At 41.5% G+C, this 23,986-nt stretch overlaps 1 protein-coding gene across 3 annotated transcripts in view; it reads right to left on the reverse strand.

The window, feature by feature from the left end:
• LARGE1 (LARGE xylosyl- and glucuronyltransferase 1) overlaps positions 1 to 23,986 on the reverse strand; it is a 363,903-nt gene that overhangs the window by 147,827 nt on the left and 192,090 nt on the right. For all 3 annotated transcript variants that reach the window (XM_077829159.1, XM_077829168.1, XM_077829178.1), the window contains one exon: positions 3,348 to 3,519. In XM_077829159.1, coding sequence (XP_077685285.1) covers positions 3,348 to 3,519 — 172 coding nt within the window. The remainder of the gene's footprint in view (positions 1 to 3,347; positions 3,520 to 23,986) is intronic.

Here is a 23,986-nt window from a genome sequence, read left to right on the forward strand (position 1 = left end):
TGCTAGCTGCCAGTAGGCAATTAGGGTTGCCTAATTCTATCTTTGTGTGGAGACCCATACCCATCAGAGTCAGCAGAACAGAGGTATAGATGGTCCCTGCAAGTCTCCCTAGCTTGAATAACATTCACATGTTAGTTTTGTGGTTCACAGCGTAAGTTGTTGTTGGAGGAACATGTTTCTGTCTGGTCATAGCTCTTACACCACAGGTTGTGTTGTAACCTACTGAGATTAAAGGCAAATTGAAAAAACTTGTCCAACAGCAACAATCCCAGCTGCCTTATAAATATACTAATATGTGCTTTTTACTCATCTAACTACCAAGAGGCCAAAGCAAGAGAGGTGGGAATTTTCATCTATAAAAGGAAAGCATTAATACTTCCTTTGTCTACCTTGTCTATTTAGACTGTATGTTCTTTGAGGCTGGGACTGTCTCTCACCATCTAGCACAATGGGGTCCTGATCAAAGTTGGGGCCTCCATGTGTAATTCAAATGATATGTGATAAAGTCAGAGCCAAAATGGCTCTGCCCCATTCAAACCCGGGCTAAAGGAAATAAATGTTTACTAAATAATTAAAGACAAAATCAGAAACTTGAAGGGGGGAAAAATCTTTCATTGCTGAGAGGACGGAAGAATAAATATAACAAAACAATTAGCTGATGGGGCCTTTTAAAAATTCTATGACTGATGGAGGAGAACATAGTTTAGGACTTGTTCTTTTCTCAGTAGAATTCATACAATTTCTGCAATGAAAGTGGATTGGCTATACTAGGTTTTACTGCCTGAAATATTTTACAGCACTTTATCCAAGAATGTGTATGTTCTGTGGTCTTGTTTTCCTGCCCCACGGCTAAATGGTTTCTCATGTTTGGAACTGTCAGAACCCAATGTGAGATGAATGGAAAACCTAACCTACGTAAATTAAGCCTCAGAAGCCTGCCCCTACCAGACTGGCTGGAGACACAAACCTTTGAAGTGAATATTAATATATTGTTTGTTTAAAAAATCTACCCTACAGAAAGAGATACTGCAGCATGCTTAACTTTGGGAGACAGGGAGAGAAAGGCTAAAGCGGGAATGTCAAACTCATAGCTGACAAGCTGGATCTGGCCCCCTTAATGCATATATCCAGCCCCCAATAACCGATTCAGATTATACAAAATGAAAATTTCCACTACAATATTAATAAATATCTAGCCCTTATGCAGAGATAACCTTCTAAATGTGACACAGTCTAAAACAATATTTCTGAAACAATCTAAGAGAGGTGTACTTGTGGCACCTTAGAGACTAATTAATCTCAATGGTGTGTTGACTCTGAAGCCTAATGGTGCCACTTCAGTGAATAGATTTTCAAATAACCAAGTGCACATATTTATATGAGTAATTTGTGCACTCAGCTACCCTGATTGAGCAACCCTCGTAACTGCATATGCAGAGGAGCAAACAAACAAAGAACAGAAATAGCAATGGGTCTAAAAAGCATCCTGTATCATTTTCCCCTGACTGAGTGATGCTGAATGTAACAGTAACTTTACCAACTACAATAAAAGTTATTATATAAGGGCCACATTCTCTCTCCTTGATCTTTGCACAAACCTCGTGTTTTTATTGATGAATTTTTCCTCACAATACTCTGTGAAGGAAGGAACTATAGAGGGGTAACAGGGTGAAATTTAAGTGCTTGTGATATACAGGAGGTCAGACAAGATGATCTCTTAGTTCCTTCTGGCTTTAAACTCTTTGAATCTATGAATTTGTGGGAGACCCTTTGTGGATCAAGGACACAGGATATCCCTAACTCTATAGCCTTGGGTTATAGGCCATAACCACAAATTTATTTTGGGCATCTCAAGGTAACACATTTGACATGTCTATGCTGAAAAAGACCAACCTCAACCTAAACTTCTTCCAGATAGGTTGTCCTAGAAAAGAGAATCTGAACCATCAGCCTCTCTAAATCATTATGATCAACTTGAAAATTTAGACTTCCTGGGTACAAACAGAACCACAGACTTCAGATGTTTCTGTGTATATGTGTGTGTGTTTTTGTAAACGGGAAGAGGCTGTGCTGGAATGTAATATCTGCTATCCCCCAGGATCCCACAGAAGGAAGCTCTGACCCTCTTCCATTCTACACCCACCGTGAAAATACTTTTACTTGCTGAAACATCAGATGAAATTATCACGAGATTTCCAACAGCCATTTCTAGCCAATAATTGGTGTCTGAACATTTCTACCAAGAGAATCGATAGCTCTAAAATTGCCCTCCGGGATGGAAAGGATGTGGTGTCAGACTCCTACAGAGGAGATAACTTCCCTTAACAGCAGTATTACTGCCGCTGTGCTAAGTACTGTCTCAGGAACACTCTGAATTGTCCCAAAGAGGTCCTTTCCAAGTTATTTTGAGAAGACTAATGGTAAAACTGAGGAATGGACTAGAGAAGCCTAAAATAATTGTTAAAGATTGATTTTATAAATACAGATGTCAGGCATGCTGGAAATTCGTGGCTCCATTAAAGAATCAAATCTCTCTGTGATCTGAGAACAAGTGGTAGCTATCCCTCCTGGACAGTCTGAAGAGAAGAAAAATATCAAACAACAAAAAAGAAGGTTTCAATATTTAAAGAGTGAGCGTGGTGCCGCAGGAGTTATAAACTTGGTAGATTCCTGTGGGAGAGAAAATAGGAGTCCAAAGTCACTGAGCGCTACAGTTTTTAATGGGAGTTGTGTGGCTAGCCCCTCCTTATCCATTTGCTTTGAAAATGGCTCTCTCCTTGTCAAACTATGTGACAGACTTCAGGGAGGTAATGGCAGTGAATAGGAGTGAAGGAATCTACTCCAGACACTTTATATCCAGCAGATGCCTCTATCAACTTATTAACAGAAGCAGGAAATATTTTACTTTCATTCACATAATTGCAGGCAATAATCCGTCCTCCCTTGCATCACTCCAAGTAGGTTCTCCTCATTTGCAGTGATAACAAATAGAGGCTATGTTTAAAACAATCTGTTTGGATTTATTAATAAAAATAATATGAAATAATGAGGTTATTTGAGTGTTAAACATTTAAAGTTGCCTAGAATTACATTACAGCAGGTAATAATTCCTCTCCCCACTATCCACCTTATTCCTGAACTCCCCACCACCACCAAAATAATAGGAAGAACAAAACAGCTCCAAATGAGTGTTGACAACTAAGCCTGCATTGTTGTGAAGAAAAGTACCAAGCAGAGTACACATATTCAAACACCAGAAACCGCAAGAGAAGAAGTATTTAAAAATAAATGTCAGCTTTCCCCCAGCTTAGTTTATAAAAGAAGCATTAAAAATGGCATTAGAATACCTTTGAACTTGTGAAAGACGGCCCATAGCTCAGCAATGTCAGTAGCAAAGGTTATGTCTGTGTCGAGGACAATGACTCGCTCGAGACTGGAAGGGAGAGTCTTTGTCAGAACCAGCTTCATCAACCCATAAATCCCAGAGTAGTGTTTGTTGGGGATCCAGGATACTTCCGACTAACGGGAAAAAAGGAGTGGGGGAAGGAAGAGAAGGGGTGAAAAACAAGCTTCATTAGAGACATATTGTTTTATAGATACAAGTTTCCAAAATCTTCCTGACGCTAGTTCTTGCAATGGGGAAGTACTACTATTGGGGGCCAGCTATAATAGAACCATATGGAGGCAGCCTTGAGCAGACATCTGAAATGCTGTTTTTAAGCCAACATCAGAAATGTACTAAAGTTTCTAAAAGCTTGAATCAAAAAGTAAGTTCTTTGAGGCCCCAGCTTCACTGAATATACTTAAAATTAAACCAGCCTTTCCAACCTTGTTGAATCCTTTTACGAGAAAGTGTGTGTGTCTTGGTAAAATTAAAATACACTTTTAATCCAAAACCCCAAGTGTATTTTACATTGCTTTCATTTTCAGACCAAAGCGAAACAATTCTGTTTGCCATTCCCAGAAACGACCAACTCTGAGGAGACAGAACAAATGCTTTTCCATCTCTTTATATTTAGCGGGGTTTGGAGGTCTTATGTTGGTCAACAGGTCCACATTTCAAAATGTTGGTCACTTGGGAACAATGGGACAAGAAACTGGTATAACCCTTTACTTTGAAAGCTGACAAAGGCCTTCCTACCAAATGTCATCTCACTCCAGTTCTTATCACTCCTAACTGCTGTCATGTGGCATCATACAGAACTGGTCAAAAATGAGGAGGAAAAGGATGGAATTTCAAAAATTTTCAACAAAAATTTGAAACTTTTTGACCAAAAATGGGACAAAATTCAAAGCCTTTCCACAAAGTCTCAGGTAATTTTTTCAAAAGTACCTAAAGTGACTTAGGAGCCAAAATCTCATTTTTAAAAGTGAAAGACACTCAGGTTCCTAAGGTCTGGTGTATACTTAAAATATTGGTTGACCTACTTACACCACGTGGAGGTGGTATGTGAAAAAATTCAACACCGGAACACCATAGTTAAAATGATTTAAGCACTGATACAGACCTGGCTAGGGTGACAGAAGAATACTTCTGTTGACCTCGTTACCATCTCTTGGGGGTACATTACCTGCATTGACAGAACAACTCTTTTCATCACTGTAGGAAGCATCTACACTGTTGTAGTCACTGTAGCGCTTATAGTGGAGACATAGTCAATGCATCTTTCAGGTTTTCAATAAGACATAGGTTCCTAAATGCCAAAAGCCACATTTGAAAATGGGACTTTGGCTCTTAAGTCACATGCTTTTGAAAATTTTACCTTAGTCTCATGTCTGATGTTCCTCTTGTCTAATGTCTTACAGAGCATTCACTAAGTCCTGAAGTCTTCACTCAGTTTTCACTCAAGCATGGCTCCCATTGCTTCAGTTAAAATTTTGACTTGTGGGAGGCCTGGGCACGGATGGACTCAGAATTTGCCAGCATGCTAAGCGCTGAAGAAGTTAGCACCAGGCAGGCATGTATAAAGTTCTCTCTGATTTCTAACAGTGAGCAGGTTTATTTTATTGTTTCAGATCACTTCACTAGCACCTCTGAATTACTATCGGAGATATTTTTTGCATAGAAGAGCCAATTTCTCCTCCCCCTCGGAAAAACCTTTCCATTGCAAAACAAATGCCTGAACATGACTTGGAATTTGGATAAGTGGGAGAGGAAAGGCTAGGAATAGCTGCTTAGGCTGGACTGCTATAATGCATTTCTCTTCTAATATACAGTACAAGTTTGATTTACACTATAACTAGAGCTCTGCTGATATAAGATGACCTGCTCCATTCCCTTTAAAACAGAATATAGATGAAAGCTGTGCCCTATCAGTTTTCAGCACCACAGACAGACCTTTACACCCCTGTGCAGATGGCAGATACTGAAGCAACCTGTCCCATTAAAATTTTAGGCAGTAAGTAAGAAATATCATCATATGGTCCCAAAACAAGTCCCAAAGTGAGTGAAATTTGAACAATACTAAATGAAAATGAAGGTTTTTTTCTGAAGGGACCTCAGCCTAGCTTCTGTTTGTATGCATGAAACTTTATATGTGCAATCACTTGCATACACACTATTTTTTTAGCACTGTCACTTGCACACAGATGCAATCAAATGTGCATGCACAAAACTCATTTGCTCTCACAAATAGGATTTACACAGTTATGCACTACCATTTGCACATGGAAGTGATAGTGCACAAAACACTCAGCGACGGATTCTGATCTTACTTTGGCATAAATCATCATAAGAAAAACTAGAGTAAGGGCCTTAGTGAGCAAGTCACTACAGATACACAAACACAAGCCATGTTGTAAAAAAATTGGCTTTAATAGTCCACTTCCTTGCCTCATCTTTTCTCTCTTGCCATTGTCATATTGTGCATTACCAAGCTACAGTGCTTAGTAAAGAAATCTAGTTTCTTTCTTACCTAGACACACACATACAGTAGGTAATTTTGTAGGTATATAAATGAACCTTAAGTGTTTTTCAGAATTATTGTTTTTTGTTTTTGTTTTTTTACCAGGAAGAGCTGTGTAGAACCAAGAGATTAATTGGGATTCCAACCCTAAAATCAGACCTATACTCAAAACGATTTGTTGGGCCAGTTCTCTCCTCTGTATGGTATCATGGGGAATGGACCATCACATGATGCTGTTGGTAAAGGAATATCCCCAACCCCAAATTTGGATTTTATCCTGGGTCCTGTGCCTGAAGCACCTGCCCAATCTGAACATGAGAACCAGCTCTCCACCTATACTAGTGTGATAAAAGGGTTAATGCAATTTTAAAGATTCAGGCTTGCTTTCATGAACATAATATCATCTATTCCGATGTTATTAATTTTAGATAGTATGTCCCTAGTCTAATTAGTGAAAATGCAATATTGCACTACAGTACCTCATAATATGCTTATGCAAATAAGACTAATACGGCAGGGGGTCAGAGGATTCATATATACGCAGAGACAAGCAGGGAAGGAAAAAGGTGGTGAGAATCACAAGTGTCACCTTCCAGGAGCTGCTAATTTCTTTGCATTCAGGATTCCACCCAATTTCTAATATTGCTGCCATGTGTCAATGTAGGGATGAGACCCTTTGCCTGGTAATTCGTTCAGATTTGGCACTGAGAAATGACAGTCCCACAGCACTGAAACCTATGCCATTTCAAAGGATCACTGAAAATGACATGAGTATTCCTCAGTCCAAGTGGTCCCTCAGAGCTGGTTCATTTATCCATGAAACTGGATATCCACAAGTATGACTTGGCAATTAATGATAAAGCTTGTGGGTGCAATGTATTTTTCTGATGTAGAGTTCTCTATGCCACAAATAGGAGTCCTGGATATCTCCACCAATTCCTCGTATTCACCTTTAACAAGGTCACCAAACTGCTCCTAAAAACTGGATGAGATTCCCTCTGACACCATCAGAGCTATTTCTGGGATGAGCGGCATAATTTGCTCATGGCTTCACCATCCACGAGTAATGTGGCCATTCCAAATTTGTGCCAAGACCACCTCTTTATATTGCACAACACAATCATGTATTCTTTCTCTCTGTATGTTTTATATATTCACATGGAAAAAACATTAATTAGAACATAAAGGTTGCAAAGACAAGCACTTAAAAGTTAAGGACAGAATTAAAGTTAAGTAAGGTTTCCTGGCCACAGATTCTTGTAAAATTCTGCAACCTACAAGACATCCCCTACATTTCAGATAACGTGAGACAAAAATAGACTCTTTTATTTGTACAAATATTTTGCTGCAGATTACAAATCACCTTGACTTTTAACATCACAAAAAATGACCCAGTTACATTATGTTTGAGAATCATTTTGCCTTACATGTAGTATCAGTCAGTTCCATAGCAACCAATATCCCCAGAAGATACAGAACAAGTAGGAAAGCAGGGGGACTGTAAAAGACGTGACTGAAAGGGAGGTGGTGATATATTCTGTAAATTATACAGTTACCAACTAAGAGGATGCTAGGAATTATAGAATCATAGAAATGTAAGACTGGAAGGTACCTTGAGAGGTCAACTGGTCCAGCCCCCTGCACAAAGGTAGGACCAATTATACCTAGACCATCCCTGACAAGTGTTTGTGTAACATATTCTTAAAAACCTTCAATTACAGGAATTCCACAACCTCCCTTGGAAAAAACAATGAGGAGTCCTTGTGGCACCTTAGAGACTAACAAATTTATTTGGGCATAAGCTTTCATGGGCTAAAACCCACTTCATCAGATGCATGGAGTGGAAAATACAGTAGCAGGTATATATACACAGTACATGACAAGATGGGAGTTGCCTTACCAAATGGGGGGTCAGTGCTAACGAGGCAATTCAATTAAAGTAGGCTATTTTCAACAGTAGAATACCAAGGGAGGAAAAATCTCTTTTGTAGTGGTAATGAGGGTGGCCCATTTCAAACAGTTGACAAGAAGGTGTGAGTAACAGTAGAGGGAAATTAGTACGTGTCTCTAAGGTGCCATAAGGACTCCTCATTGTTTTTGCTGATACAGACTAACACGGCTACCACTCTGAAACCTCCCTTGGAAACTTATTCCAGTACTTAACTATCCCTATTGTTGGAAAGTTATTCCTATTATCTAACCTAAACCTCCCTTGTTGCAGATTAAAACAATTACTACTATAATTACTACTATAACCTTCAGTGGACTTGGAGGACAAATGATTACCGTCCTCTTTATAACAGCCCTTAACATACTTGGAAGAATTATCAAGTCCACCCTCTTATTTTTGTAGCTCTCCTCTTGACTCTCTCCTATTTGTCCACATCTTTCTTAAAGTGTGAGACCCAGAACTGGAGATAGCACTCTAGTTGAGGACTCACTAGTGCCCAGTAGAGTGGGACAATTATCTCCCAGTAGAGTGGGACAATTATTTATTCAGTACCACTGTTAATACACTCCAGAAAGATAGTAGCCTTTTTAGCAACCGCATCACATTGTTGACTCATCTTCAATTTGTGATCCACCATAACCCCCAGATCTTTTTCAGCAGTATTACTACCTAGCCCGTATTCCCAATTTTGTAATTGGGAGTTTGATTTTTCCTTCCTAAGTGTAGTACTTTTCATTTGTCCTTATTGAATATCATCTTGTTGATTTCAGACCAATTCTCTAATACGTCAAGGTTGTTTTGAATTCTAATCCTGTCCTCCAAAGTGCTTATAATCCCTTCCATCTTGGAGTCATCTGCACATTTTATAAGCATATTCTCCACTCCATTATCCAAGTTGTTAATGAATATATTGAACTGTACGAGATACAAGACAGACTCTTGCGGAACCCCACTAGATAAGTCCCCCCACTTTGACAGCAAACCATTGATAATTAATCTTTGATTACATCTTTTAACCAGTTATGCATCCGCTTTATAGTAATTTCATCCAGACCAAATTTCCCTAATTTGTTTATGAGAATGATGTGTGGGACTGTGTGAAAATCCTTACTAAAACCAAGATATGGCTATCACCTCTGCACCTTTCCCCCCATCCTCTAGGTCAGTAATCCTGTCAAAGAAGGAAATTAGGTTAATTTGGTATGCTTGGCACTTGACAAATGCATACTGGCTATGATTTATAACCCTATTATCCTAGGGGCTTACAAACTGACTGTTAAATAATTTGTTCCAGTATTCTTCCAGGTTAGGCTGACTGGTCTATAATTCCCCAGATCGTCTTTCTCCCTGCCCTCCTTCTAATGATAGGTCCTATGTCCTCCATGAATTCTCAAAGATAATGTTAGATGGGGTGGGATCTGAGTTATCCAGGAAAGAATTTTCTGTAGTATCTGGCTGGTGAATCTTGCCCATGTGCTCAGGGTTTAGCTGATCGCCATATTTGGGGTCGGGAAGGAATTTTCCTCCAGGGCAGATTGGAAGAGGCCCTGGAGGTTTTTCGCCTTCCTCTGTAGCATGGGGCACGGGTCACTTGCTGGAGGATTCTCTGCTCCTTGAAGTCTTTAGACCACAATTTGAGGACTTCAATAGCTCAGACATAGGTGAGAGGTTTCTCGCAGGAGTGGGTGGGTGAAATTCTGTGGCCTGCGTTGTGCAGGAGGTCAGACTAGATGATCATAATGGTCCCTTCTGACCTTAGTATCTATGAATGGTTCTGAGATTGTTTCACCTGGTTCTGTAAATACCCTAGGTTGCATTTCATCAGGCCCTGCAAACCTGAATACATCTAACTTATCTAAATAGTCTGTAACCTGTTCTTTCCCTATTTTGACTTGCAGTTCTTGCTCACTGTTAATGTTAATTATATTATTAAGTATCTGGTCATAATTAACCTTTTTAGTGAAGACTGAAGCAAAATATACCTCAGCCTTCTTGATGTTGTCTGTTATTAGCTCTCCTTCCCCACTAAATAGTAGGTCTACATTTTCCTTCATTTATTATGTCCCTTCCCAGGTAAATTCGTTTTGTGCCTTAGCTTTTCTGATTTTGTGCCTACATGCTTGTGTTATCTCTTGTACTCATCTTTGTGCAATTTGACCATATTTCCACTATTTGTAGAATTCTTTTTTTTTTTATTTTCAGGTAATGAAAGAGCACCTGATGGAGCCATATTGACCTCTTACTATTCCTCTTAGCTTTCCTTTGCATCAGGATAGTTTGCAGTTGCACCTTTAATATGATTTTGTATAGAAACTGCGAGCTCTCCTGAACTCCTTTTTTTCCTTAGATTTTCTTCCCATGGGAGGTTACCTACCAGTTCTCTGAGTTTGTAAAAGTCGTCTTCTTTTTTTTTTTTTTTTGAAGTCCATTGTCCTTATTCTATTGCTCCCACTCCCTCCTTTCCTTAAAATCATCAAATCTATCATTTCATGATCGCTTTCAGCCAGATTGCCTTCAACCTTCAGAATGACAATCAAGGAAGGGCAGGAGCAATGTAAAAACAAGATTCTCCAGCACTAGGAACAATGGTCAGTGTGTCTAGGTCTAGGAATATAGACCCACATTAGATCTGAGAGAACTATGGCTCTAAATTGAGTTTGGATATTAGCATGAGGAATAGGATGAAAGCATGTGACCAAATGGAAAAAAAATCATGAGAAAGGAGGATTGTTTGGGTTAAACTTGTAGTGACCCTTGAAATACCAGTGTTATCTTATTTAAGGTTTGGGTTGGGAAAACATGGCTAACTGGGTACCAGGTGCAGTAAATAATTAGTTATACACCTCTACCCCGATATTACGTGACCTGATAGAACACGAATTCGGATATAATGCGGTAAAGCAGCACTCTGGGGGGCGGGGCTGCGCGCTTCAGCGGATCAGCATGTCTGGCTCCGACACGATGCTCTTAGTGGTGTGTTAAGGGTGCCGGGCCGGGGCCGAGGGGTTGGATAAGGGGCAGAGGATCTTGGGGGGCAGTCAGGGGACAGGGAGGGTTGGATGATTCGGAGGTTCTGGGAGCGGGGCAGTCAGGGGACAGGGGCATTGGATAGGGCATGGGAGTCCCGGGGGGGCCTGTCAGGGGGCGGGGGTGTGGATAGGGGTCGGGGCAGTCAGGAGACAGAGAGCAGGGGGGTTGGGTAGGGGGTGGGGTTCTGGGGGTGATTAGGGATGGGGGGGGTCTCTGGAGGGGGCGGTCAGGGGACAAGGAGCAGGGGGGCTTAGATACGGGGTGGGGTCTTGCGAGGGGTGGTTGGGGCGGGGGTCTCTGGAGTGGGTGGTCAGGGGACAAGAAGCGGGGGGATTGCATGGGTGGGGGGTTCTGAGGGGTCAGTCAGGGGGCAGAAAGTGACTATTAATAACGGAAATGCTTGAGGCCAGCAAGTTCGATATAACGCGGTTTCACCTATAACGCGGTAAGATTTTTTGGCTCCCAAGGACCGCGTTATATCGGGGTAGAGGAGTATAAACTTGTTTTGAAAAGAACTGCTTAATCCAGTAACTAGAGAAAAATATGACAAACTGAGATAAGAAGAAAACCTTGAAGGGAACAAGGTTCAGCCCTAAAGTCACTCATCTAGGTTTAGCAAAGGTAAACAGCAGTGACATCACTTGTTTGTTATAGTGTATGAAAAGCAAGGTTGTTCATGGGTTTCTTTTTCAGAGCTTTCCCTTACACCTCTGGAATCACACTATGACAGGAAGGTGTCGCCAGGGCCTCTACCTGTTGTTAAGTATTTTGGCCAGTGCTTATAATTGTATTGTTGCTAGGGTATAGAATATAGGCATATATACTTGTATTTTGTTTGTAACCAACACCAAGTGGCCTTTGGGCTGGTAAAGGAGCGATGAATTGGGGTAAACATGAATAAAATTATTAGGAAAATTATTTCCAATACAGTGCTAGTGTAAACTGCTGCCTCAAAAGCATGTTTAACCACGTTGAGACCATATCTGAAAAAAGAAGGTGGATGAAACATCATGCCAACAGACATCCTGTCTCCCCCACTGCTCCCACTGTTGCAAAATGTTAAGCAAATAAGCCTAATGTAGACCACAAGGCCTCAGAATAAAATAAGCCCCATTTGCAAATCTGCAGGGTCCTCTCTGTTAATTCAGGACAGCTGCTATTTCAGAGAGAGTCACACACATGGAGCTGTCACATTTTTTCTTCCACAAAGATGCTTGAGTCTGGTTTTGTACACTCTAGATCAACATTCACAATAGCTCTCCCAAAGCTAAACCTTGTGCTGTGCCAGCTCAGAGAACTATAGCAATCATTTTAAAAAATGGTTACTCTCCCACCTCACCCCCTCAAAGATAGCTGACAGAAGAGATTCCCTGCGGATTTTTCCTCATGGATATTGATTACCCTCTAGTTCTAAATGAAGTATCTAAATGAGCATGAGAGGCAGGAAGCACATAGCCCTAGTAATCTGCAGACATTCTGCACTCATTAAGGAAAGCACCTGCCTAAGTCCCACTGGGTTCAATGAAACTTAAACACATGCTTACACACCCTTCTCAAGAGGGATGCTTTCCTGAATCAGAGTGTTTAAGCAGGATTGTAAATGCTACTTTTGAGGCACTTGGATAGGGCCAAGCTATGAGGGGAGGAGCCAAATTGAGGGTCACAAAGCAGCCTCTGACTGGCTTTCCAGTAAGAGAGGAAAGAGGGGACATGGTGCAGTAGGGGAGGGAAGAGCTCTCTAGTCAATGGGGGGGATGGGACGAGAGAAGCAGCAGAGAACCAGAAAAAGCTCCTCCCCCTTCTGAAACATTCCTACTTCTGCTGCTGTGAAGGCCAAGGGAGGACTGAGAATAGCTCCCTAGTTGAAAAGCTCCCAGCAGGCCCTGATACAGGTGTCTGGGAACAGAATAAATTGGGGACACTACCCACATCTTGACTACCAGAGGAATGGGGGCACTGACCAAGGGGAGAGGACAAAGAAAATAAGGGCAGGTCCCAGTTAGAGAGGGTTACAGTGTTATTGTAGATTAGGATAGAGGTCCCAACTAAGAAAGGAAAAAAGGGCAGGTTGTAGGTACACTGTGAAATTGTCTAGCAGCATGGGACCCAATTTAAAAACTGTTTGAAGGCCCATCCAAATATCAGTAAACTCCTGATTGTAAGTGTTTAAAACTTCCCAGTGCTAAGGGTCATGAATTCTTCTGGATCCCTCTTACATATTAAGAGAGTGCGTCAACTGTGATCTCACAATACTAGCTTCTCACTTCTCCCCTTTGGTATATCACTATCTATATAAAGAAAACAGAGCAGTTTTCACACAGTAAGGTAAAACATGAAAAGACAGACTTCATAAATAAAGTCTAACACTAGTGTTGGTTTCGATGTAAGCATCCTAGGGAAAGGAAATTGAACTAGGATTTGAAGAACAAGAAGACGAGAATTACTGTACAAGCTAACACTCAAGAACACATAGGAATGTCAAACCAAAATTATGCTGAGCTGTACAGATTTCTCTTGGAGCATTGGAGATGTAGCTTCAGCTGCCAAACCTGCAACCTGTTCTGTTATTTATTACCGGGTAAAGAGGGGGATACAACTGTGCCCGCAAGCAAAGCACTCACCTCTTCAGCCAACTGACCAGATGAGCCTGTGATGTTGATTCCTCTCCAAGCAATGCCTCTGCCCAAATAACCATAGCCAATTGCTATTTCCCTTGGGAGAACTTCTAGAATATGCAGTCTGCGTCTAGAATCCTGTGTATCCTTTGAGTTTCCTTGGCAACCAGAATGTAGCCCATATAGCAGGCTCTGGCACATGTCCATTAAACTTCACACAGTAAACTACAATTTTTTAAAATGTTATTTAATGTAAATTCTTCCCTACGTCACTTATAAAGGGGCTATGCTAGAGTATCTATGGCAGTACACAAAGAGCTTCCTGTGTACTGTTATAAAGCTTGAAAGTTTTGGCCAATAGAGAGCTTTCAATGCTTGCTCAGCCCTCAACACTTTATACTAGAAAAATGAAGGCTTTGATCTTTATTTATTTTCTCAGTGTATTCTGTGAGTAAGGCTACGAGTCAGTCATGGATTCTGTGATTTTAGGTGACCTCCACAACTTCAGCCCCGTGGTGCTGGCGCTCAGGCTGTCAGCCCTGTGGCGCTGGGGCTCGGGCTTCAACAAATCCATGAATTATTGTTTATTGTCCATATCCTGCCTGTGACTTTTAATATAAATACCCATGACAAAATCTTAGCCTTAACCGTAAGCCAAGAGCATTTCTAGGTGCATGAATAATACAATTTTAAATCTCTCTCAGTAAATAAAAAGCCAATGTCACCAAAAAATTTCCCAGCCCCCAAAAAGTGGAAAATAATTAAAAAAAAAAAGCTCTCAAATTTCTTCCTCTGAAGAAAAAGACCGACTATAAAAACTTTGCAACATGGCTGAAGGTCAAACTCAGGCTCCGACAGGCTGCAGTGGAAAACAAATTCTAGAACTCTCCACTGAATATGCCCTGCCCTAGCAGCACTACGCCTAAGGACTGTCAGATCAAGTATCACAGATAATCTCAACTGCCAGATTGGGATGTAAGGAAGGAACTGATCCCCATTCAGGACACGCTGATCAAGATTTTCAAAAATGGGAGTGTGAATTGAAGCTCCTGAGTCCATTTGTAGGCACCTAATAAGTAAATGGCCTGAATTTCAAAAGTGCCAAGTGTCCAGCAACTCCCGCTGACTTCAACAGATGTTCAGTGTTTTTGAAATTCAGGCTACTTACTTAGATGCTTATACATAGATATAAAAGCCTAACTTTACATACTTGTTTTTGAAAATCGTGGCCACTGATCACAAGACTCAAAGGGTTTTTTGTTTTTTTTTATGAGTCAAAACCACTATCATGAATTGCACTCAGAAATGAACTGCACTGTACTCGATGGAGCAGAGGTGCCACTCAAAGTGACAAGTGTTGCTAAGTAAACAAACACCCACATTCTTTGCCAGCTGAAGTAGCCCATGAAGAGTAACTCCATCTACATATGCCTTAGGAAATGCTACTGGAAATTCTGATGAGAGTCAAACTATTACAGTAGTGTAGTTTCATTAAACAAAACTACATTTGCTCAGTCTGACAGATATCTTGCTGCAGAAAGTAGATAATTGTGTCCACACCTGTTTGGATTACACTATTGATAGCTCTGTTGCTGCTGTGCACAGAAATATATATATTTACCAATTGGGGCTCTGGCAGCCAACCTGTATTTAGCACAGGGCTGTTAGAGCTGTGGTTATCACACTGCTATTAAATTGGAGGAAAATACTGTTTGGTTTTTAGTGATCATCAATTTACTCAGCGGGGTCAGAAAACAACTTGAAATAGCAACACAAAGCTTAAAATGAAGGACGGGGGGTGGGGGGGAAACAACAACAAAATCTAATGGTTAACCCTGGATGAGGATGTTTCTTTATGTAATTAACAGAGAAAGCTGGGCCATTTTCCTAATCACAGTGTTTTTAAATTCACATAGGGAGAAGCAGTTCGTTCTGCAGTGAATTTTTCCCATGCCCCTCCTCAGACCCATGAAAACATACCTTGTACTCGTGGTACTAATACAGATCAAGGCTGGCTCCACAACAGTCTCTCCTTCCCTACTACAACAGCCCTCTGAGATGGGGATTTGTTTTTTTGGGGAGAGAGTGGGGGTGATAGAGGGCTGATCTGACTCCCACTACAAAACTCCTATTTCCTTCAAGGGGAGAAGGAATCAAGAACAAGACCGTTGTCAAAACTGGGTTAATTTAGTATTTGTTAATAGACAAGGTTTGGGGTGGGAAGGTGAGAATTCGGTATGAGTGAAATTAATGCCTGTCTTTACAAGTAAATTTAAAAATATGTTAAAAACCAGAAAAAGAAAAACCCGCTGAGAGATCAAATTCTGTATGAGTGAAGAGCAAAGAATGAAAAATATGATTATTGCTAATAACAATTTCACCAGGACAAGTGCCAGTATGACTCTCTTTGCAAGTCACCTCTGAAAATGCAGTGCCTTTGCTTAGTCCTTGTAGTATATTCAGCAAACATTAACAAAAGGTCATGTTTTAATTTTAAATCCTATAACTTTAACCTTGAATCTGTTTTTCCCCCCTGGATGATTCACAGGCAGCGATTATATTGATATTCCCCCCCATAACAGGTCCTTACTATTTATATGAATGGTTGTCAAGGAAACTAGGTGCCGAGGAAAGCTGTATAACTTGTCTAGATTTAGAATTTCTTGTGCATGAGAGCCCCATACAAAAACAGAAAAATAAATGACCCTGAAAAACAACCTCAGGAATACCTGGCTTTCTGCAATTTTATTATTTTATAATTACTTTATTTTATTTATGTTGGGTTTTTTGTTATGACTCAGCATAAAGTTTGGTGATCTTAACAGAATTCTGACTTATCTCCTGCTTTGAGAACAGATAATATCTCCCATACACATATGCAACAAATCTGGATGTAACTAGTGATAGGCAAAACATTGGGATAAAAGTGGATGATTATCTGAATCTTTGGGGGATGGGTAATGTAGATAAACTGCAGATACCATACAGCAAGATACAACTGGAAATATTATTAGTAGTGTTTAATAGTATTAAATAACCAACAGCACTATGCAGCAAAGAGAAATAAATAACTGCAAATTAATTCTCAGCTATTTGCAACACAAGGCAGCCTTACTGAAGTCTGGTTTTCCCTCATCTCCAAATCTTTCCCCAGTACACAGAAATCAGATAAGTGAGGAAGAAAACTTGACTCAAGAATAGCTTTTCAGCACTGGCTTCTTTAGTAACAATATAAAGCAGGTCTACAGTGGGCCATGGGAAAGTATGTAGCCAACTTGCTTTAAATGTGCATAAAATTGCATATGGTCACCATAAAATAAAACAGTTTTTTTCCCCTTTCCCCATCTGCAGTAGGGAGATAGCAGGCCCCACAGCATCTTCAGAGGGTTGGTAACAATGTTCTAATCTCCCTCATGTCTTCTACAGGAGCCATCTCCTTCCTCTCAGGTCTCCATCCTTCTTTCTACTTCTACTTCCTAATTTCCTCCCTCCAAACCTAAAAGTCCCTATCTGGTTCTCTCCCCTTCTACCTCTCACTTGCTTTCTTTCGGTCTCTCCCCCACCCCCTGAGGTTCTTATCTCCCAGAGGATCTCTTGCTTTGTCCAAAGCTTGAGTAACCCCTTTGTTCTTCTCCACTTCTCAGTGGAAGATCACTAATGCCCAAGTTTGGGGAGATGGAAAGGAGCGGCTAGTCACTTTTATCTGGTGCTGTACTACTACTACTTCCTGACCGCTCAGTCCCAACATGACGAGACAGTCGGCTGGAGATGGAGGAGGTAAGAATTGTAGCGAGTATCCCGAGAGGCCAGACAGAGCAGTGTGATTTGCCAACCTCCCTCTCCTAGTTGTCCGGGCATATCTGAGCATGTGGCTGTATTTTAAAGAAGCCTTATTGAGAGCGCAGGAACAAACCATCCTGATGTGCAGAAAGAATAGCAAATATGGCAGGCGACCAGCTTGGCTCAACAGAGAAACCTTCGGTGAGCTTTAACAAAAAAAGGAAGCTTACAAGAAATGAAAATTTGGACAGATGACTAGGGAGCAGTATAAAAATATTGCTCGAGCATGCAGGGGTGTAATCAGGAAGGCCAAAGCACAATTGGGAGTTGCAGCTGGCAAGGGATGTGAAGGGTAACAAGAAAGGTTTCTACAGGTATGTTTGCAACAAGAAGGTGGTCAGGGAAAGTGTGGAACCCTTACTAAAGGGGGGAGGCAACCTAATGACAGATGATGTGGAAAAAGCTGAAGTACTCAATGCTATTTTTGCTTCGGTCTTCACAGACAAGGTCAGCTCCCAAATTGCTGAACTGGGCAGCACAGTATAGGGAAGAGGTGAGCACCCCTCAGTGATGAAAGAAGAGGTTAACAACTATTTAGAAAAGCTGGACATGCACAAGTCCCTGGGGCTGGATGCAATGCACCCAAGGGTGCTGAGGGAGTTGGCTGATGTGATTGCAGAGCCATTGGCCATTATCTTTGAAAACTCGTGGTGATCGGGGGAGGTCCCGGACGAATGGAAAAAGGCAAATACAGTGCCCATCTTTAAAAAAGGGAAGAAGGAGAATCCGGGGAACTACAGATCTCTCAGCCTCACCACAGTCCCCAGAAAAATCATGGAGCAGGTCCTCAAGAAATCCATTTTGAAGCACTTGGAGGAGAGGAAGGTGACTGGGAAAAGTCAATATGGATTCACCAAGGACAAGTCATGCCTGACCAACCTGATTGCCTTCTATGGTGAGATAACTGGCTCTGTGGATATGGGGAAAGCGGTGGATGTGATATACCTTGATTTTAGCAAAGCTTTTGATATGGTCTCCCACAGTATTCTTGCCAGCAAGTTAAAGTAGTATTAAGGTGGACAGAAAGCTAGCTAGATCAATGGGTAGTGATCAACGGCTCGATGTCTAGTTGGCAGCCGGTATCAAGCAGAGTGCCCCAGGGGTCAGTCCTGGGGCCAGTTTTGTTCAACATCTTCATTAATGATCTAGATGATGGGATGGATTACACCCTCAGCAACTTCGTGGATGACACTAAGTTGGGGGAAGAGGTAGATACGCTAGAGGGTAGGGTTAGGATCCAGAGTGACCTACACAATAGGAGGATTAGGCCAAAAGAAATCTGATGAGGTTCAACAAGGACAAGTGCAGAGTCCTGCATTTGGGATAGAAGAATCCCATGCACTGCTACAGGCTGGGGACCGACTGGCTAAGCGGCAGCTTTGCAGAAAAGTACCTGGGAATTACACAGTGGACAAGAAGCTGGATATGAGTCAACAGTATGCCCTTGTTGCCAAGAAGGCTAATGGCACATTGCTCCTACTAATGCAGCCCACTGCCAGCAGATCAAGGGAAGTGATTATTCCCCTCTATTTGGCACTGGTGAGGCCAAATCTGGAATATTGCATACAGTTTTGGGCCCCCCACTACAGAAAGGATGTGGACAAATTGGAGAGTGTCCAGTGGAGGGCAACAAAAATGATTAGGGGGCTGGGGCACATGACTTATGAGGAGAAACTGAGGGAATTGGGGTTATTTAGTCTGCAGAAGAGAAGAGTGAGGGGGGTATTTGATAGCAGCCTTCAACTACCTGAAGGGGGGGCTTTCCAAAGAGGATGGAGCTCGGCTGTTCTCAGGGGTGGCAGATGACAGAATGAGGAGCAATGGTCTTAAGTTGCAGTGGGGGAGAGCTAGGATGGATATTAGGAAAAACTATTTCACTAGGAGGGTGGTGAAGCACTGAAATGGGTTACCTAGGGAGATGGTGGAATCTCCATCCTTTGAGGTTTTTAAGGCCTGGTCTGACAAAGCCCTGGCTGGGATGATTTAGTTGGGGTTGGTCCTGCTTTGAGCAGGGGGTTGGTCTGGATGACCTCCTGCGATCTCTTCCAACCCTAATCTTCTATGATTCTATGACTCCCACAGCAGGCTGGAGATGAAGGCTGCAAACCACCATTTTTTCTAGCAGTCAACCAGGAAAAGCAGAGACATGGGAGAAGGATTAGAAAAACCTGAGCATCTCACCAAAAGCTGGAGGTAAGACAGAGCTGGCTAAAGTTTGGCCTGGCATCAAACAAAATCCACGGCTGCCCTCTCCCTTCATCTCCATACAAAGAAAAGACAGCTCAATTGCATACGATAACTGACAGTGAGCGCAAACCAGCAGTTTGTTCTAATCCATCAAGGAAGATTAAAAATCTATGAAAATATAACTGTAGGCTGTTCTATGTTTTTAAGTATTGTGACAGGGTTGGGCCAGATGGCTACAGGAGAGTGATAGAAAGCAGATATATTAGCCCCAGGCTAAGTAGGTCCCTTTTCCCTGGGTAAGGTAACAGGGAAGGTTCCAGAACAATCAGGAACCTTCTGGAGACAATTAAGACAGGCTGATTAGAACACCTGCAGCCAATCAAGAAGCTGCTAGAATCAATTAAGGCAGGCTAATCAGGGCACCTGGGTTTAAAAAGGAGCTCACTTCAGTTTGTGGTGTGCGTGTGAGGAGCTGGGAGCAAGAGGCACTAGGAGCTGACAGTGAGAATGCAGACTGTTAGAGGATTGAGGAGTACAAGCATTATCAGACACCAGGAGGAAGGTCCTATGGTGAGAATAAAGAAGGTGTTTGGAGAAGGCCATGGGGAAGTAACCCAGGGAGTTGTAGCTGTCGCACAGCTGTTCCAGGAGGCACTCTAGACAGCTGCATTCCACAGGGCCCTGGGCTGGAACCCGGAGTAGAGGGCGGGCCAGGGTTCCCCCCAAATCCTCCCAACTCCTGGTCGGACACAGGAGGAGTTGACCTGGACTGTGGGTTCACGAAAACGGCCAAACTGAGGGCTGCCGTGAATCTCCGAGGCAAGCAAATCCGTCAATAAGCACAAGGCCCACCAAGGCAGAGGAGGAACTTTGTCACAGTATGCAAATACATGCTTATTAGCTGCAGCCATCAAAAGTCTGGCAAGCTTCCAAGCAATTCTTGGGGTCAAAGTGTGGAGCCATCCAATCTACATTTTGCATGGTGTCAAGATATAAACTGATATGTCGCCCGAGTCCACTGACCAGAATAAAGCACAATACGCTCTCCTCTATAATTGCATATTATTTATTATTCAAGGTCAAGAATACAATCAATCAGTCGTAAAAAAATTATAGTTGAAGTGGGAGCTTTTGCTTTAGTGGATTTTTGGGCAAAAGTCTCATGAGCCTATTTTAGGGTGATAAAAGTGGGTAAAATAGCCTTACCTGAAATTAGTGGTGTTAGCCAAGAGATGCCTGTCATAGAAGTGACCGTCTAAAATAATAGCTAGCATGTGATTTTTTCCCTTTTAATATGGGACACTCTAGTTGTGTGTGTCTCGTATAGGACAGAATATAGTGTGATGCAACTGGTAAGTGGTGCAGAAGAAACTGCTTTAAGGGAGAAGGTGCTAATACGGAGCCAATGCCAGATTGATGACACCATGATAACTCTGATGGAATGATCAAATAGATAAGTAATTTGTCTTTATCTTTATTCAGAAGGTAAATATCTCAGAAGGTAATTATCTCAGATTTTTACCCACCCCCACCTCTTTACTTTTAGTTTTTTGCTCTCAGAACATAACTAGAGGGACTTCAAAAGCTCAAAATTCAGTATCAGTAACATCTCAACAGCAGGTGGCACACACTTACCTGCTGGTGAGGAATAAATGACTTATTCCGTTAGGAACCACCAGTTCCTTTATTTTCAGCAAAAGCAAAGTATTAGCAGAAAAATAAATCATTCCCATCGCTGCAGGAATAGAGGACAGGTGAGTGGGGAATCTATTACATTGCAATTACTTCTCTAAGAGCTCAAGAATTACAGGGAGGAATTTTATTTTTTCCAACTTTAACTATGATAATAGATTCTCATTCTTGGAAACTAAAAGCTCCAGGAATGCAGTCTGGGGAAAAACACACTGACAATGAATAAAACTTATTATAGTTATGAGCAAGCAACATTAACAATAACCCAAAGAGGCATTGAATGTAATGGTACAGAAACGTATTATTTTTTGTTTTCAACAGAAAGAGACAAGATCTCTCTCAAACAATATAAAACTAACTAGAGGAACATTCTGAAAAAAATAAATACATAATGGGGGTAAGAGAGAAGAGCTCCTCCAAACCAAGAAACAACAAGCTGGATCCTAACTATGACAATTCACAGCAGTTGAGGATCAGGCCCAGATTCTGTAATAATGGCAGGGCAAATATAATTTCAGATTGCAACGAAGTCCCAGGAGTGATGTTTTGATAAAGCATTTAAAAGGAAAACTCCAAACGTCTGCCTGCAAATATCCTGGATAGTAACTGATCTGGGGCTGGCTAGGATCATTGGCATCACTCTGAATAAATGTACCTTAGCATAGTATTGTATTTTATCCCTACCTAAGGGATAACAAATGAGAAATGCAGTCAGATAGACATCAAGATATAGTTCTTAAAGAGTCAGGTAAAACAATAAAACTGGATAGATATTCTAATGGTTTTTACCTTCTCTAGACAGAAGCTAAAGGATCCATTCAGTTGTGGAAAAGAGTCGCACGAGAAAAGCCAAAAAGCACATGAGATTAACAACAGATTATAATACACTACATTGAAATTTCATCACCAGTTTTGGAGGAGTGAGTCCTATGCACCATCTTGTCCTTGTGAAACTTACTGTAGATGGAACAACCATTTGAGTTTGAAGCCTGTTTGCTGTGAAAACTGATGTCATTGCCACTAGTAATAAAACTTCACATTAGGAACTCAAGCTCCCTGATATCAAGTGGCTCAAAAGAAAGCTTTGTCAGCATGGCAAAAACTATATTTATGGGGTGGCCCTTAAATAATAGGCTTCTCATGAACTTCAGCATAAAGCATGTACACAAACCCAAAGTTAGGAGGACTGTCTGTAACCCACACTGAGATGGATATTGAAGGTGTGGAAAGACTGAATTTGGCCCATCACACACAGATGCACTGTCAGAGATATGTTGCGGCTTGTAACCATTGAGACTCTAAATGCTCTGGGAAGGTGTCTCATGAAGAGGCAGGTAGGTCATGGGTAAAATGAGCAGCATTTCATCATGAGTCTAATGCTCATAGCATGGTCCTTCCTGATACATTCTCTCTCTTTATTATCCGCTCTGTACAATGCAAGGTATCTTGGACTCTTGAAGGGAAAGGGAAATATCCATGTCTGCAGTGCTTCTATATATTGCAGTTGTTTGTCAGAAACAAGCTAAGACCAAGCACTTTATGATGCTTTCTAACAACTTCAGGACCCTGGTAGTGGTTTAGGCTTTTACTTAGATTCCTTCCAGTCTGCCATCTTAGCTCAGCCTATCAGTCGGACATGGCAATATATGCACTCCAGTTCTTTGTAAATCCACTAAACATTTTGTAAAAACATGGAGACTAATACCAGTCCCCAAAAGAAATACCTTGAACTGTGAAACGCCATCCCACTATCACTAATGTGACAGGGAGGTATCCCTTAGACACATGTAACAGTCTACAAGATCCAGAAAACATGGCTAATATTTCTCTTTCCAGCTCCTCACCCATTAATGGCAAGAAAAGAACCGATGGCTGAAAAAGGGCTGACCTTTATCTCTTATCAGGAGTTATAGGAGGTACACACCATTCATTGAAGAGACAAACAGCTTCACATTTCAAACTATATTATAGGCGTTCCCTCTGAGTCATGCACTAGGAGAATAAATCCAAGAACAGGGATCTACTAGAATACTTACATTTGAGAGAAAAAAAAAAAAGTGTTCAATACAGCAGGCCCCTGAGGCAAAAGCAATAAGCTCCGGTAGAATGCAGCTCCAGTACTGGAAAGCACCACGTATGCAGCAGTCATTTCTTAGCACTTTCTCTTTCACAGCGTGTGAGTTTGGATCATTTTCATAAAACTGGATTATTTTTTCTGGAAAAATCTCAGGTACAGTCATATGTCTTTTCTCATCCCCTGGTAAAGTTCTTGGCTTGAGATGCTGAGTGTCTTGGTACCATAATGGCAAAACAGAAGTATGGAATACCAAAGAGGAGTCTATTGCTGTTGAACTTTCAGAAAAAAGTATGGTGCGCACGTGTGTGTAATGCATGTATGGTGGTGATGGGGAGGCTTGGCTCATTATTTACTCAGTCTATGCATGAAAAAAGAGAATGGCAAGAGTAGCTTACCAGTGAAGGTGCAATGAGGGCACTGATTTCCCTTTGGTTCCATAACAGAAGGAGCCCCAAAGGGTGCTCACAATTTCTACTGTGATAAGGTACAAAAATGAATAAAAGTTCTCCAAAGATCCCAAGCAGGTCAATCCCAGCGCCAGTAGGTAGTATTAATTGGTATAGTGGGCTGGGCACAAGCCTTTACTTTTGAAACTCTGGTTCAATTTCTGACTTGGGACTGGCAACAATTGGTTTGGGAGTCTCTGAATTTACGCCTGTGAACAGCCTAAAAATTCTATTATCACAAC

Source organism: Eretmochelys imbricata, chromosome 1 (genome assembly GCF_965152235.1).
Source record: "Eretmochelys imbricata isolate rEreImb1 chromosome 1, rEreImb1.hap1, whole genome shotgun sequence".
Classification (NCBI taxonomy): Eukaryota; Metazoa; Chordata; order Testudines; family Cheloniidae; genus Eretmochelys; species Eretmochelys imbricata.